Source organism: Lepisma saccharinum, chromosome 3 (assembly GCF_977018435.1).
Source record: "Lepisma saccharinum chromosome 3, izLepSacc3.1, whole genome shotgun sequence".
In the NCBI taxonomy this organism is placed as follows: domain Eukaryota; kingdom Metazoa; phylum Arthropoda; class Insecta; order Zygentoma; family Lepismatidae; genus Lepisma; species Lepisma saccharinum.
Window position 1 is genome coordinate 80,980,399 of NC_139231.1, and position 18,549 is coordinate 80,998,947.

Here is an 18,549-nt window from a genome sequence, read left to right on the forward strand (position 1 = left end):
TATTGTTGTTTCGGAATATGCGCCATAGCTTTTACCATAAGACGTAAATTGTAACTGTGAACAGTGGCGTTCATACGCTGATCTGAGACAAAATATCCGTCCTAGCTTTTTAATTATAGAGTTTAAGAATTGATATATAATTTTTATTTCGTTGGAAATTTGGATTTTTATGCATATAATTTCCTATTAACTTTAATGATATTTGCAGTTTCGGTATCTTTTTGAACCGAATATTCGTACCACGACCTACCTTACGTCAATGGTAACGAGGTTGTAATTTTCTGCATGCAATAGAAAGTTATGAAGATATATTATAGTTATGTTATTGAGTTCACATCACTTAATTTTATTCTAATTTGCAAATGTAATTGATTTGCAGCTATGTGCAGGCAAAACAGATATGCAAAATCTATTCAAACTGCGAAACGTTTGACGTTGTAGGAAGTGACGTCAGCATTACTCGGACAAAGGCGATGTCGAAATGGCAGGTACGTGAAGATTTTGATTATCGTTTATATGAAGTTAAACACTGTTTATAGTAAAGTAATTGTGATCTTGTCATAAAATTAACGTTGCATATGTTTCTTTACAGATTTATTCGCCAAGTTTAACTGCACATACTGCCAAGAAGATATAACTGGACTTAGAGTAAAATGTGCCGAGTGTACAGACTTCGATCTTTGTTTGCAGGTATGTCATGTGACCTCACAACCCCGCCTTGGTGAAAAGTTTTTTGGGAAGAGGGGAGGGGAATAATAATCCGTTCATGGCGCGCTTTTTAATGACATAGTTACTTTTACAGTACACGGTAAAGAAATGGAAGTAGCAGAAGGAACTTTATGTTAATGTATTAAATAGCATGAGCCATTTTTAATGAAAGCTGAAGTTACCAAAAAAAGCTTAAAGAGATTACCTTGTATACCGGAGTTATAAAATATGAAAATTTAGCCTAATCAATATCATCCTTGCACTGCTAATTATTTTAGTCTGTTGGAATTAGGCAGAAAATGTTATGAAATTCTGGAAAATATATATGCCTATTATTACATTTCACAGTCTGTCAGTTTAAATTTGAAATAAAGATCTGCACTTGAAATAAAACTTTTCGCATGAACAGGTTTTCACACCTAATGTAATGTAAGCATGCTTAGTGACCAAATACATCAAGTGGTCAACTTTTTATTCCTTCACCGAAGTTTCCAGAGTCAAGTAGTCGTGTGGCTACCTATGGATGTTTCATCAATTTCATATAATCACGGTTAACCAAAAGTGGCAGAAAAGTAATGAAAATACTAATGTAGGCATTTTATTTGGTAAAAATTTACTATCCTTCAGACACCTAATTTTTTCGTTTCGTCAATTTTTGACATTCGTACTTACGTATCTGCTTCGCGGAACATTCCTGAAGGTGTATCAACGTTGTTTTGATGAAATTTGAACCATGTTTCCTAACCTAACCACGCGCCAATGGTTCGCAATTATTTCCAATTTCTAGATCCTGATACTAACACGACACCAAATTTTAACTATGTTTCCTAACCTAACAGAACTAACCTATTCACGCGCCAATGGTTCTTGGGGCTAGCTATTCTCCGTCGGAGAATTAATTTTCAACGAACAACATGAATTTCAGCTATGAAACATTCCCACATCACACAAAACACTTTCCCGATATTCGACAATGCTACAGGAACTTATTACGGTAAGTAGTTTCTTCTGTAAAAATAAATAAATGTGTCCGAAGGATAGTAAACTAGTACCGTGTCCCTGAATTATTTTCAACATATCACCCATCCTCATTGCCGTGATGTTAAAGACTCACAAATTTTACAAAGAAAGTGTTGAAAAGGAAACTAGTTTCATTCTGTAAAATGTAAATGCACATACCCTATGCCGGTAGTCAGTGATCTAGGAAACAGTGATTAAATTGGGAGCAAATGTAGAATATAGAGAATGTCTCCAATTTCGTTAATATTTGGTATACTAACTAAATTTGGCCTTCTAATCACGAATTTGTTGTTAAAATTCGGGGGTCACGTCTGGAAATCATGAAAAAAGCTGATGTAAGTTGAGAATTTTTTTTTTTAAAGCTCTTATCGCATTGTTTTACGAACAAAATTTTAACTAATCTTGCCTAACCTAAACTTATAGAAAATGGTTCATGTGGATATCTGTCAATGTTTTCTGGGGCTACCCGTGCATGGTTCGTGTGGCTACCCGTTCATAATGTACTGATCAGAAGGCCAAAATTAGTTCATCTACCAAATATTAACAAAATTCAAAATACATTCTTACCCTCACCTTACCGGAAAAAGTTTTGTGGGGATATCAGTTAAATATTTTCCCAATGAGCACATATTGTAACAAAATATAAGTTTTGTAGCACTAGCTTCGTCATTGCGGAAGATGCCATTTTTCTAGAAGAACACTCGAACAGCGTTGCCAAACCTACCTCTAACCAAATGCCGAACGTCACTTGTTCATATCATCAAACATGGTGGTTATGTTTATGTATGGAGAATGATTGCCCTAATGAAGAACGTAATTTTGCAACATATCTAGAGACGTAAGTGTACAATTTTTACATGTGACCCCCAAATCTTAACTCCAGATACTTTACCAGGACTGCATATTTATTGAGTATAAGAAGTGGAAAACAAATTGGAGACATTCTCTATATTGTGCATTCATACCTTAAATCAGGGTGCGAAATTTCCGGTCGCCATTGGCGACCAAAGGTTTTGGTCTGGCGACTAAAATTTTATTGTTTCAAATGTGTGTCAAACACGCTTCAAGACTTCACCTGTTGAGAGAAACGGCAGAAGTTATAGAAGAAATTCTAAAACTGAGTGATATCCACACTATTAGCTGGTTAGCCAGCAAAGAACGTGCAATAAGAGCTCTCTTGCAATCATGGAAAGCTGTTGTGACCCATCTTGAACAGGTGGCCCATAGAAGAGACAATGATGGCGCTAAAGCTAAGGATTTGCTGAAAAGTTTGAAGCAATTTAAATTTGTTAAGCGTCTGTACTTCCTTTTGGATTTCTACGGGCAATTGAACCCTTTAAGTGTGGCACTACACAATAAGGATCTTTTGATTTCATCTCTGAAAATAAGAATTGAACACTGTATTTCAGTTTTGGCTGACCTGGAATCTAATGTTGGACCAAGCGAACAAGATTTCTTGGACCATGTATCCATTTCAGGGAAGATCAGGATGTGCAAGAGTTTCAGACTGTTAGAGGAAACTTAATTAACAATGCGAAGGTGTACATCACAGAAACATTGCCGTGTATGTCAACAGATGCGATTGCATCTCTGCATGTTTCGACACCTTGGGTTGGCCTCCCAAAGAAAATATTCTTCAGTTTGGGATAGAAGAAATAAAGAAGCTCTACATATACTTGAACCCGAGCCTTTATAATGAGAAATTGGATGTTCTGTCAGCAGAGTGAACAGAATACAAACTTTTGTTTCCTTCTCCAGCTTTGAATCAGACGCTGGAGAAGATCCTCAGTGCGGAGTGTTCAGCAAGATTCCCCAATTTGCTCCAGATTTTGACATTTTGTGTTGTTCTACCAATGAGCACAGCCTCATGTGAGGGAGGTTTGAACTGTCACAACAACAGACTCAAGACTACTTACAGGAACTCTCTGAAGACTGATACACTGGATGATTTGCTCAGAGTTTTCGTAAACTAACCCCTTCCCATCCTCCCTGTCAGAGTTTGACCCAGCAGCTGCGATTGATAAGTGGTAATTCAGTGCAGAACAACAGCGCTACACAAACATTAATTCCTAACTTTTTAATAATTGCTCATATTTTTTATTTATCAATATAAAATAGTGGCGACCAAAGATTTTAGTCCGGCGACTGTCTTCAAACTTGAAATTTCATGCCCTGCCTTAAATTGTCCCTTGTGAAACATTTACATGGAAATTAGGATGCAATAACTTTTTTTTTTATTTCCTCTGGTCAGGTGCAACCTCTGCACAAGACCCTTCTTTATTGTCCAGAAGTATGTGTATTGTCCTTGCTTTAGGAAACCTCCTTTGAAAGTGACAAATCTTGTAGTAAAGATATGTGATGAATTACTTCAATTCAAAAAATACCATTTTTAATCTCTGATGTAGTAATTGCCCCTCTCATTTTTTCTATTTTATCGCAGTGTTTTTCATCCGGAGCAGAAATAGGATCACACAAAAGTGACCATGCATACCAATTTATGGTAAGATTTTTTTTTATCACCTTCCTTCTAATGTTAAATAAGGCATATGTATATATATTTTTTAATATACCACAATATTGATAGTCTTTTGCTGATGAAGATTTGTGTTCATTTATTTCTTATAACACACTCAACAGTGGTTTAAAATACAATAAACTGGGTGTATGTATAATAATTTATTAATTAGAGTAATGTTTAATTGCAACTGTGCCTTTTTATGTGGTGGTGCATATTGCATTTACCAGTGTTAGTTGGCAAGTGTGTATTCCATGTTTAGGTAACTGCAACTTGCAATGTCTGCCATGGAACAGTGATTGGTCCAGACACAAATCAGGGCAGTAGAAGCATTCAGGAGACAGTGGGCATTGCAATGCTTCAGTGAGGATTACTGTCCACTCATTCTATAGTGGTACAGCATGACGAGGTGGGTAAGACAAGGGCAGTATGCAGAAACAAAAGTATTCACGTTGGAGGATGCATATTCTTTAACATCCTGATGCTTCTCTATGCAATGTTCGATATATCGGATTGGAAGCTATTCAGATGAACGCCTCCACTGCCATGATTTGTGTCTGAATCAACCATGGAAGATTACCTACATTTGGTCAAGGTGACATAAATGTTAGGTATTACCATTATAAATGTTCCTCTGTACACATTTAACTTATTTCTGTGAGGCTTCTTCGTTCATATACATTCTATAGTTTAGAAAATATTCTTCATTGAAATGTGAAAGGTAGTGGAATATCTATTACTAATAGTAATTGTGTTACTATTTATCACTAATACAAAAGTAATAGCACCATGCCAGTGCCATTACTAAGGTATTGAGTGAAACATGTCTAGCGGAAATTTCCAGAAGGATCCTGGGGTCTGCAAGAATTTTCTAGATTTAATTCAAAATTTAGTGTGTGTGTGTGCGCGCGCTGCCTTTTGGCTTTGTTGAAGGTTTGCATGAAATCAGTGGTGTGGCGTGACTTTTTCAAAAGTGTTACCAGTCATCAGACGTTATTATCTCCACCCTACCCTCCCACCAAAAAAACAACAACATGTCTTTGATCTGGATTCTTGTTCATTTCGTTCTTTTTTTTCTTTTGCAATCCACTCAATGATTTATTTAGCTACAATCACTCCTAGAAAGAGATGGTTATCTAGGAAGGTGATCACGTTAAATGACAAAAAGGGAAGGGAGATGATCGCTATATACTCTTTCTCAATGAAGAATGTAAGAATTGTAATTTGCCTTGAATTTTTTGAAATATTTACCTTGAAAACCCAGAATGCAGAGGTTGTTTTCGATCTATGGTGACGATTTCAAACTGCACCTGCCTTAAGAGAAACCATGTCGCCACCATCGAGAGTGCTCTATTTGGTGGCCCTGCATATTGGCAATTGGCCGACAGCGAAGTTTCCATTGTAGGAGATTGGCAGGAAGTGTAGTCATGTCCAGCCTCAACCACTCCTGACAGGCTCTCCATAGCTATTCATTCAATGGTGTGGGGTCTCCTCTGAGACAAGGCTCATTTCAGTAATCCAAAGGTGCAAAAGTCCATCGGTGAGGCATCAGCTGACTTCACTGGAATGTCTGTGAAAGGAATGGAACGAATTTCAGTTTCTTCTGCCATTTGTTGGAGGAAGAGGCAGGTTGAGCTAGATGTGTGACTTGACCCCTTGTCTTGATGCACCCACACACGATTCTGGTCCCTCTCATAGAGATGGGGAATGTCATGGCAATAAACAGGTGTCAAGACGTTAGCCTGATAAAATAATCAGAATTAACCTTCATATTTTTGGCAACATGATGTATGGTCAGCTTGCCATTGTACGAGTATCCAGCAATGATCATGAAGTAACTAATTAACTCTCTCGCCTTCTTAAACCCGAAGGTTCATGGCTGCAGCAACACAGGCCTTCCATCTGTCCCTATCCTGAGCAAGATCTATATAATCTTTTCCATCCCTACCGATTTCCTTTAGGTCCATCTCAACGTTGTCCCTCCATCTTCGTCTTCCTACAGGTCTCTTACCATCAATTTTCCCAACAAGAATTCTGTAAACTCCTCTTTCCTCTCCCATTCGTGCCACATGGCCTGCCCACCTAAGTCTTCTTGATTTAATTATTCTAATAATATCTGGACATGAATACAAATTATGTAGTTCTAAATTATGTAACTTTCTCCACTCACCTGTCTCCTCATCCCTTTTAGGTCCAAATATTTTCCTAAGGATCTTATTTTCAAATACTCTCAATTTATGTTCTTCTTTCAATGTAAGTGACCAAGTTTCACACCCATATAATACTACAGGCAAAATTACTGTTTTGTATATTTTAACTTTTAGTTTCTTAGATATTAAACGAGAAGACAAAAGTTTAAGAAGAGAGAAGTAACATGCATTTCCTGAATTAAGCCTACTTTTTATTTCCTCTTGAATATAATTTTCATTTGTTAATATTACTCCTAAGTATTTGAATTTGGAAACTGATTTTGATTATTACCTAACACTTGGTGTCGACCTGTAAGCATATATTTAGTTATCTCTTTGCCAATTTCCAAACCTATCTCTTTAGCAGTTTTGAAAAATATTTTAGCATTATTCTTAATTGTATTTATATCATCACCTAATAAGTCTACATCATCTGCATATGCTAACAACTGAGTCACACCATTTAATTTTAGTCCTTCATTAGTTTCTTTTACCTTCCTAACAGCATATTCTAAGGCAAACTTAAAGAGCAATGGAGATATAATGCATCTGCTTGTTTTAACCAATCATGAATTGTAAATTTGTCAGACACATTAATAACCACACAAATTTTACTTTCTGTTTCACTGGTACATACTTTTATCATATTAATAAGCTTCTTAGGTATTCCAAACTCTACTAATGTATTATATAATTTATCTCTCTTGACAGAATCATATGCTTTTTTTAAATCAATGGGACATTTTGATCATATTCCCACTTTTTCTCAGGTGTCTGTGATGTGAAAAATTTGATCTGTTAGGTTTAAATCCACATTGATAATCACCTATAATTTCATTATCATATGGGGTTAGTCTTGTTAAGAGAATGTTAGATAATATTTTATATGTTGTTGAGTGTAGAGAAATTCCACGGTAATTATTGCAGTTCATTTTATCACCTTTTTTAAACACGTGAACAATTATGGAATCTTTCCACTGTTGAAGGATTTCTTCTTTATTCCATATTAAACAAATTAATTTATGAATTTGACAGATGAACGAATTCCCACCATATTTAATTAACTCAGCTGGTATTAAATCAATGCCAGGTGCTTTGTTATTCTTTAGCCTTTTAATAGCATCTTTAACTTCAGTCAAGTTAGGTTCTGGAACTAATGCTTGTGCTGTGTGTATTTCATTTACTTCTGATTTATCTCCTACATGAACATTTAAAAGGTCATTAAAGTAGTTCTTCCATCTATTTAAAATATCACTTGGGTCAGCTAAAAAATCACCATCTTTATCTTTTATCAAGTTTACTTTAGGTTGCCACCCCTTTCTAAATTCATTTACACCTTTATATAAATCTCTGATTTTTTTTTTTTGTTTTTTTTTTGTTTTTTGTTTTTTGTTTGTTTCAATTTAGTTAATTTTGCTTTTCAAGTAATCTCTTTTTTTACTTCTAAAAGTGTGGTTAACTTCTCGCTTTATTCTATTATAATTGCTTAGATTTGTATCATCAGCTATCCTGATTTCTTATTTCTATTAGATTATGACATTCATTATCAAACCATGGCTTACTTTCTCTTGGTTTATGGTATCCTATACTTTCTTTAGCTGCTGATTCTATTGCATTACGTATGTGCTCCCATTCTTATTTACATCTGTTTTATTTATATTTTCATCATCATTTAAATCCTGCAAACATCAAATCTATTTGACAATGTAATTTGGTAATCTTTCTTAATTCTTTGTTGCTTATGATTTATCACTGCGAGTCTTTCTCTTAATTTAGCAATTACTAAATAATGTTCACTGGTACAGTTAGCACCTCTATGTGAAGGAACGTCAATTATACTAGTATGCCTTCTCTTATCAATGAGAATATGATCTATCTGATTATGAGTTTTACCATCTGGAGATTACCAGGTATATTTATGGATATCTTTATGTTTGAAAGTGATACTTATCACAATTAAATTCTTTGATGTTGCAAAAGTAATCAATCTTACACCATTATCATTACTTAATTCATGAAGACTTTCTTTACCAATCATGGGTTTAAATGTCTCTTCTTTGCCAATCTGTGCATAAAAATCATCTTTAGTATTATCATCTTTATCTTCCATTGGTGCATGTATGTTTTATTAAAATAATTTTACACCACCTACCCTGTAAAACTGCATATGATATTCTATCATTAATAACCTACTGTTTTAAGGGCTGAGCTAATTCTATTATTTATGAAGAAGCCTGTTCCAAAATTATGATTTTTCAGTATTACCATAGAAAAAAAGTATAATTTTAGTTTTACAATTCCCTTCTCCTGGCCACCTAACTTCCTGGACAGCTACTACATCTAATTTATACTTAACTATCTCATTAACTGTACACTGAAATGCCCCAGGCCGGTAAATGCTCAGAACATTCCAGGTGCCTAATTTAATATCCTTATTCCTAATGTGGATGTTATCCTTAGTCCAGGGACCTCCCTGAGATCTGAATGGGAGACTATTTTACCTCCGGAATATTTTACCTTGGGAACATCCATGGCCTCATATTGCTGTTTCTTGACATGTCTTTTTTTTTTACAGTACAGAGTTGTCAACTCTATGCCTAACTCCCAATATGAATGGAGGACCGCACCTGTCATTGGTCAGCGGATCCCTCGGATCTAGCTGGGAGGATCACATTGTAGTCCACCAACCATACCCCACTTCTGCCAATTGTGGGATGCTCATAGAGCCATGACAGGACAGCTCTGTAAATCCCAACAGAACAAAATGTAACCATTTGTTGACAGATCATGATCATGAAACCTGTGCCAAAACTTTTCTTGCATTCAGGGAACCATCTTCGAAAGTCCCTCGCAGCTGTCCATCGATAAAAAATTGCATGTGGCTTGTGACAGTCATCAAGATAAACATATGCCTCTTCCAATGTAACAACAAACTTCCACTTTTCACCTGACAGATGCTGCTCATAAAGCTTTCGACAGTTGGTGCGACGTTCCTGGATGTGTTTTGGCAAGAGCTTATGAACATACCCCTTGTGTCGCTTTTCAAAACCCAAATCGTGGTGAATGATGGTGTGCAATGTCTTCAGTGAAGTTAGTAGGTGGTTCGCGATACTTCTCTGTGTGGCTGGATTCCCCATGGTGACCAGCACCCTGGCATCCAGAATTGTAGCTGGTGTGCACTAGTGGCAGACCAGAGGTTGGCCTGTTTCTGCCCCACAGGAATCATCCCATGCCTTACCTGCCCATTTCAAAACCCGTGATATGTCATTTTTGGACAGTGAATCCACGCTCCTTGCACAGTTTTATAATGGGACTGTAACTGTAGTTTACGTCGGAAAGTGCAGTTATGTAACCCTCCCAATATGCACTGATTTTCTGCGACATTCCCGATACGCAATGACCACACCTGTCACACACAGTCAACAGTCCAACGTGCCCACACGACTGGCAGCTTTGTTCTCTTCCTGTTTTGTGGTGCTGCCCAAGGTGTGTAATTTCGTCACCATAGCATTAGCTACTTAAAAATATTACTATGCAAACTCAGAAAAAAATGCACAGAACGGGACACCAGTTTTGTCAGAAAATTTCACAGGGAAGGGGTTAAAACACATGAAATGTACAAGGAAAATGAATGAAAGTAGCTGTTAATAATTTACGTGGTGATATTTTCTCCTACGGTACAGTCATGGATAGATTGTAATGATCCCATTTAGTCAATAGCATTGTAACAACCCAAACATGTCCATGACTACCATGCAAAAGAAAAGGAATCATTTTAAACTTGTTAAATATGTTCTACATGTACGTGCATGTTTATATTTCAACAGGTCTTGATTTCATGAGTTTTGTATCTTTTGAAGCAGGACTGTGGCACTCTGGGGGTGTTTCATGGCAAAGGAAGCTGGTCTGCACGCGAGGAGTTGCATCTACTTGATGCTATTGAGCAGTATGGTTTTGGAAACTGGGAGGACATAAGCAGACACATTGAAACCCGCAATCCTGATGGTAAGTTGATATTGAATGTTGAGAAGAATGTATTAATATTGAGTTTATACTTTGCGACATACTTGCACTTTTTTTCTATTTTTGGTGAACTCTTGTAAATTTTCAAATAAATTTCCCCATTGGTTGTAAAATTGCTGACAGGAACATTGTAAGATTAAAGCCTTACTGCATTATTATTATCAAAAATTCTAACAGAATTGTGGTTGTGGCGAAACATAGTGATTCCCAAAATACTTAAAACTCAGAAATATGAGAGTAATCCATTAAGTAGAATGTGTGATTTGTGTAATACACTTTTAATTAATAACCAGACCTTAGATTTCTCATTACTATTCAAACTTTATAAGAAATTGATTGAATTATAATTATAACAAATACATTGTTATACCTACCTACCTACTCATTTTGGTACCACTAATTTACATGCCCGTCTTCTGGCGTGTTGCATTAATGGAAGTTCAGAAATCAAAATTTATTCGCAGTTCCACAAAAATACAACAGGGAGACAATCCTGGAATGATCGATCTAGAATTTTCAAACATATTGAATTCTGAAATTTGAGCGAAACTGATTTAATCCTCAGAATCACACCCATCCACAACCCCTTCATTTAAACTTTTGCTGTCCTCTTTCCAGTGCTGTTCCTGGATCAGACTGAGAATTTTCTTGTAATAGTCCCAAAATTTCAGTTCCAACTTTTAAATTCCCCCCTTTATAAGAGTTATAATAAGTTTAATATCCAGCTTTGTAGCACGTTACATTCACTATCCTTCACCCAGCAGTTTAATATAGTACATACATTTAACCTATATGCGGTCCTATAAAACACATACTTGTATAGTGCATAGTGGTTGTATATAATGCTGTTTGGTAAGTATATGAACAATATCGTCTCACACCCTTAGGTATGTGGGGATCTTTTGGGAATGTATCTCACCAATCTTCATTCATCCTTCATGGTAAAGCACTCTCCGCTCATGGTAAGCCTGGTGGTAAGGCGCTAGAGGTACTAACTTTACACACTTGAATGGCAACACATGACACTTGATTTTCACACCTCTAAAGACTGGATTAGCCTGGGTAAAATAAGGATATACCTGTCTCTGTACTCCAACTGAAGATCTGCTGGGAGAGGTTATGCTTGTGACTGTACGTAGAGTCTGACTTGCGACTCGCGTTAACATACTCTCGTTAACACACTCTCCCTAGAACCTGGTCCCTGTCTATTCAATTGTAACTTGCTCCTCAATAACTGAATTAGAACTGCCCCCAAACACTCTGCCTCCCAGACATTTATTGCAATTCAATTTACTATACAAATGCACAGTCAGGACTGTAGCCTCTTACTGAATTTCCTCCGTACCGCTGATGACCAGGAAGAGCTTCAGTGCTGTCTGACACTGCATTCCTGTGATGTTTCTGAGTATTTCCTGATTGGAAAACGATGGTTGAATGACTAGAAGTTGGAGTTCGTTGTCCATAATAATTAAAAGATACTACGGATCGTTACGATATGAGCATCGGAAAGTGGGATCGAACTGATCCATAGAACCCCCCCCCCCCTTTCCCCCCAAATAGACATCGTTTATTGCAAGTTACAAAATAGCAAGACTTTTCTTAGTCTTATTGTTAATAACTGAAATAAAGTCCAGTTAGTTAGTATTACAACTGAATAACCAAAGAAGATGGCATTAGGTCGAAAAATTGAGGTTACGATACAGGCACCAGGCTATGTTTTACCATTTAATCCAAAGAATAACTGGTTCCACAGTTTTCAAAATTCCAAAAATTAAGTTTAATGTGAATGGTCAAACTACTATGAATAAAATTTCTCTCTTACTTTTAAAGCTTTTTCTTGAGGTACCTAAAATTTAATAAAATATAATAACTGTGCATTTCAGTATACTCTGCATGAAACGTAAAATAAATAAATAAAATCAGTTGTGCTGCATATTCACATTTCTGATGGATAGAGTAGAAAAGTCTCCTCAAGGATATAAGGACAGCAATAATAATAATATGTTTGGAAATTATCAGTTGATGAAATTTTAAAAAAATATTATTATTATATTAACAATTATTATTGTTATTTCTATTATTCAAATTGATTGCAACGCCCATTGGAACAATTATGAGTGAACCCCTTCCCCCCCCCTGAAATTTTTTTCCTGCCTACGGTCATGCTATTTTATCTAGTATCAGTATGTATAATTATTGCACAAGTCTTTGTTCTTGTATAGTGAAAGATAAATGAGAGATCCAATTTGGTTAGTTTGATTATTTGTGATTATGTAATTGATCTATGTATGTTTGCATGTGTGCTGATTGTATTGGTTCTTTTCATGTTTTTTGTGTATAAACCGGCATATATGTGTATATTTGTCTGTCTTCTGTAATTGGAGGTTTTACATCTATTGAGGCTAGTAATTAAACAATTAATTTAAATATCTTCCAAAGTGAGATTGAAAAAGTTCTGGAAAACCAGGATGAGACATCACACACAAAAAAAAAACCTCTAAAAATAACTATTATTATGTTATTTTGCATCTTTCAAAGAATATGCCATCTTGGGATTTGTGAGTAAAATGTAATTATAAAAAAATACATGGGTCATTCTAAAAATAAAGGCAGATTTTAGATCCTAAATTTTTAAAAAATAACAATATTATTGAACAATTACATATTTGAGCCTTGTAATCAATCATTACATTCCGAGATGGAATCGAAAGCTTGAACGAACTCCTAAAGTGGTTTTGTTGTGCTGTTTTTTTGGTGTTTTTAACAAATATGTTGTCGGCACGTGATGTAAGAAGTTTTCTACTGTCATATATTTGAGTTCCTTGAATCTTCTCAATAGCTATGATGTGGTATAAGTAACATGAAGCTCATTTGTATCCTTTATGTCTTGTAGATATTTAAAATTGTAATAAGAGGTATTAAGTCCTGTACTACACATGAAATCATGAAATGACAGGAAATCAGTTACCTCATTTTATTATATTTTCATGATGTGATTTTTTTCTCTGGAATTCACACACTAATTTGTTTTATAGAATAGAGCAATAGTAAGGAATCAAGGATAAGCTGATGTCTGTAATATCTCGGATGATGCTAATATTAACTCCCCCTTTTTAATGTTAAACAGAATCCAAAGAAGAGTACATTGCTAGATTTATTGAGGGAAGTACCGGGAGGCTAACATGGCCAGCTGCAGCTAACTCGAGACCTCATCTCAGTGACCAGACAAGCCCAGATGAAGGTCCTTTGTCACCTACGGTTACTGCAAGATTGCCACCTTTAGATGCAACTCCAGAGGAAGCAGCTTTGCTCGGTTACATGCCTCAGAGGGATGATTTTGAAAGGGTATGTTCTCATTCATGCATATATAAATGTCATTGGTGTAAGCTTGAATTTTTGTTTAAAATACTGATAGGTAAGATAATTTTTGGACATTGATCCTAGGGTGTTAATCTCCTTAGTACAATAAGGCAATGTGGATCAACATAAACAACAACACAACCACTGCAATAGTGCAACAACAATAGACTTCCCAGTGACCTGGAAAAGGTCAGGGAAATCAACTTTGAAATGATAAGGGACTGGGAGAGCTGGGGTAGCGGAAAATTCATATGCTCTCTAACAGATTCATTCATTTCACTTGATTGGGAAGACTCTGGCAAAGTTTTATTGTGCATATAAATGCATATTTGAGCCTAATGTGCATATTTTTTTGCAGGTATTGGAAGAAATTTAGCACCATCATTTATTTCAAGTGTCTTTTCCATTTTATTGTGTGTGTGAAGAGTAAATGTCTATCGTCCCAGTTGGGTCAAGGACATTCAGTAACAGGAAACTACAGTTGTTGGAAAGGTAAAGAAAACTATCCTCCCACCAATTACTGACAAAAAAAGAAATGAGTCATAGTTCCAGGCACCAGTGACAGCAGGGTGGCATTATTAGTTTAGCTCTTGACACCTTATCTTCGTAAATCTGTGTGAGTGCCTCTGTATGTGTGGTACAGATCGCGAAATATTGAATTATTTCTATTCGTGTGGTAAGTGTTTACTGTCTCCTTCATTATTTGTATTTATCCGCCCTTCTGGCACCATTTCTAACCCTATTCCTATGTATATACAGGGTGTTGCAAAATACCTGTTACAACGCTTGGGAGGTGATTCGACAAGTAAAAACAAGGAAAAAATGCCATGTGAAAAAATGTCGAAATCGGCACCGTTTTCGAGTGACAGGCGTGCGAAAATCGCCTCACACCATGTTTAAAACACAATAACTCAAGAAGGAAGAAAGATATCAATGTCGGAATAAAATAATACAAACAAAATCGTACCTGGCGAATACAATGGTGCATCAATTGAGGCCCAGTGTAAATTGCGCAAGGGGACTCTCAAAGACAGTGGGGAATCCCCTGATGGAAAATACAAGAAATTTACTACTATCTTCTACATAATGTTGAGATCGGAATGTAGTCAGTAAAAAATGACGACGTATGTCCACATGTCCCACTACTGCTGGGACACCGTCCCACACCCGGGAAATAGGAAAATAACTGCAAATCTCCTGTTGTACACGGTTCACATTGCGGTACGAAGATGAAAAAAAAACAATTTGTCGCATGTCTCACTACTGCTGGGACACCATCCCAAATGGAAAAAAATACGGGAAAATCATAAAAAAACGTTTTCAATCCCTTAATGTTGACACACTACTTTGCAGTACGAGAAACAAAAGTTAAACAATGTCGTCAGGCTGTACATATACATATACTACAAGAGAGCTCCCCAAAGAAAGTGGGTAATCCTCGAAGGCATGTAACATTTCCAGGCACAGCACATCTGGAAGGGATTCCACTGAGAAGCGCACAACCTCCGCACATGCAGATCAACGGTATGAAGTACAGCGATATCCAGCATCTTCACTCGCACCTTTCACTAAAGGACACTATGCGGTGCTGATAGGGGATCACAAACACCGGTATAAAATGTCCGCCATTGACTTCAAGACAAAGATGGCATCGGCGAAGCACTGATTGTCTGGTACGCGCAAATACCTCTGGCATGTCAACAATTGTACCAGCAGCGGCACTAACACGAGCAACGAGATCCTCAGCACTTTCCACAGGAGTTTCATACACGAGCCTTTTCATTTGTTCCCACACAAAGAAATCCAGTGGTGTGAGGTCGGGGGAACGAGGTGGACACGGTAAAGGTCCACCGCTGCCAATCCAACGATCGCCGAAAATATCGTTGAGTAAGGCTCTGGCTCCCCGGTCGAAATGTGCGGGGGCGCCGTCGTGTTGAATCCAGATACGTTGTCTACCTGCCAGTGGCACGTTTTCCAAAAGTTCAGGTAATACGTCATGTAGAAACACCCGATAATTTCCACCACACAAAGTAGAGGGCAAAATGTACGGGTCTATCAAGTGGTCACCTACTACGCCACACCACACATTCACTGCGAACCTATGTTGATGATGGCGCACAATGATTGCATGCGGATTGTCCATATCCAAGACGTGGCTGTTGTGGCTATTGAACATGCCGTTCCTGGTGAATATTGCCTCATCGGTCCACAAAACTCTTGTTGGGAAATCTGGAATGGCAAGAGTTTGTTGCACGTACCATTGGCAGAAATCCATGCGTAGGGGAAAGTCCGTGGGCAGTATGTGGTGCACCTTATGCAATTTGTATGGGTGCAATCCCTCCTCCTGAAGAACGCGGAACACATTGCTATGGTGGGTTTGTTGAGTACGAGCAATGACACGTGTGCTGGTGTCAGGACGGTCTCGTATCGCGTCCAACAACTCGTCTGCAAATTGCAGTCCGCACAGTGCGGGGTCTTCCACAATCACACCAACGGGGTAGTAGAGATCCAGTTTCACGCAGTCGAGCATCAAGTCTTTGAAAGAGTGCATGTGTTGGTAACCGCCTATTGGGAAAACGTTCGTGATACGAACGCCGTGCTTCACGGCTGTTTCGGTTTGCCTCTCCATAAACGAGATGCATATCAGCAAGCTCGTGGGTAGAGTACTCCACCATTGTCCTGTTCGAGAACTGCCCAGCAACAGGGGCACTTTCCCTCCGAGTGACGGATCAGAACTACCGTGATTAGCACCCACGTAATGTCACACAGGTGTCCACGCAGTTGTTGCAAACCGAGAAAGAACACGGGAATACGTAATCTACGTACAATATTCCTTGGCACAATTCAACCACACACACACGCCAGACTAAACTCTACGCTGCGAGACGCAGAACAAGACAGGAAAAACAACGGTCGACTACACTCTCTACGTAGTATCCACCAACACTAATACGTAACAGGTGACCTACGCTCACAGCGCCTCTAGTGGGTCTTTCTGTATCAATTAGCTGAAATCAATCTGAGCGTAATTTGACGGCATAGCGTCATTTTCGAGTGAATTTCCTATTTCCCGAGTGTGGGACGGTGTCCCAGCAGTAGTGGGACATGTGGACATACGTCGTCATTTTTTACTGCCTACATTCCGATCTCAACATTATGTAGAAAATAGTAGTAAATTTCTTGTATTTTCCATCAGGGGATTCCCCATTTTCTTTGAGAGTCCCCTTGCGCAATTTACACTGGGCCTCAATTGCTGCACCATTGTATTCGTCAGGCACGACTTTCTTTGTATTCTTTTAATCCGACATTGATATCTTTCTTCCTTCTTGAGTTATTGTGCTTTACACATGGTGTGAGGCGATTTTCGCACGCCTGTCACTCGCAAACGGTGCCGATTTCGACATTTTTTCACATGGCATTTTTTCCTTGTTTTTACTTGTCGAATCACCTCCCAAGCGTTGTAACAGGTATTTTGCAACACCCTGTATATATATATATATATATATATAAAAGGATTCATACCAAAAGTGGATAATAATGGATAAAAGCAAGGAGGGCCAAAAGGGCTAAGTAAAAATCAAATAAGGTAAAAGGAAACACTCACCGGACAGTAGGAAAATTCAAAATTTTCTCTAATTTATAGCATCATCGGTGTGAGAAGAAACAGAAGACGGATTCCTTACCTTATTTGATTTTATATATATATATATATATATATACAGGGTGTTTCTAAAGGTCGTTTACAACGCTTGGGAGGTGATTCCTCTCACGAAAACAAGCAAAAAGTGTGAGTTCCATTTTTACGACTGAGGCTTCGTTTCCGAGATAGGAGCCTCGCAAAAGGTGACAAAGTGAACGTCACACCTAACTGGGACGAATACTATCACAGATAGAGAGGCGGTTCCAAGGGAATCATAAAGGAATCGTATGTGGTCAGTCCGGAAGTCACTATGAAAAGTTCACTGCACGCATGCGCAATGGAGTCTTCAAAGGAATTGGGGATTTCCAGCAAGAACAATGCATGGAAAGGGTATGTAACGCAGCAAGAGGGACCGTGACAATGAGAAATGCGTTAAAGACAACACATCCCGACCTCAAACATCAAAACATGAGCACCGAACACAAAATCCGAAAAGTTGTGCACGGTTGCATACCTCAGTTACACGCGAGGAATAAACGGATCATGTCATGTGGCATACGAGAGACACATTACTCCACCAGGAGGAGGGAAAGAAAAACACATTATCTGATGATTGCGACAACGTGTATTTTTACACGCGACAACTACGTAATATCCCCTCCCCCCCACACACAACAAACAACAAATGCTACAATGTCTTACGCACAGACAGTGCGTGTCACTGTACACCAACTGAAGATGTCACTTTCACCACACAAAGGGGGTGGGGAGCAATACTAAGAGTGTTCGCATGCGATCACTGTGACGTTAAAGAGACCAGTTTTGGAAGCGCTGCGCAGGCAAGTCTGGCTCTCGTAGTCTACGTTTGACCTTCGTGACTGCTGTACCCGCAAGAGGAGCTCGAAGGGTTGGTTCTCTCCGACAGTCGTCCCAGTCGTGTTGCAGGTGCTGGGATATGATTAGCAGTTCGCTCTAGGTTGTCATACGCATTGAAGAGTACTAGTATGTTGTATTGAAAGAAGTTGACGTGGTGGAGTGGGCAAGTGAAGTATCGCAACAATTGGTCTGTGGTGTTCGTACGGTGATACGGCCAA

The 18,549-nt window shown here is 38.0% G+C and overlaps 1 protein-coding gene across 5 annotated transcripts in view; it reads left to right on the top strand.

Moving 5' to 3' along the window:
• Positions 1–270: 270 nt before the first annotated feature.
• Positions 271–18,549, top strand: part of Ada2b (Transcriptional adapter 2B) — a 62,449-nt gene continuing 44,170 nt past the window's right edge. The window contains exons 1-5 of one of the 5 annotated variants that reach the window (XM_083118903.1): positions 271–488; positions 593–690; positions 4,169–4,228; positions 10,293–10,437; positions 13,583–13,800. In XM_083118903.1, the coding sequence (XP_082975029.1) occupies positions 482–488; positions 593–690; positions 4,169–4,228; positions 10,293–10,437; positions 13,583–13,800 (528 nt within the window). In that variant the 5' untranslated portion in view covers positions 271–481. Of the gene's footprint in view, positions 489–592; positions 691–741; positions 809–4,168; positions 4,229–10,292; positions 10,438–13,582; positions 13,801–18,549 lie in introns of those variants that run through there. The other 4 variants (XM_083118901.1, XM_083118902.1, XM_083118905.1 and 1 more) reach the window with 4 other exon arrangements.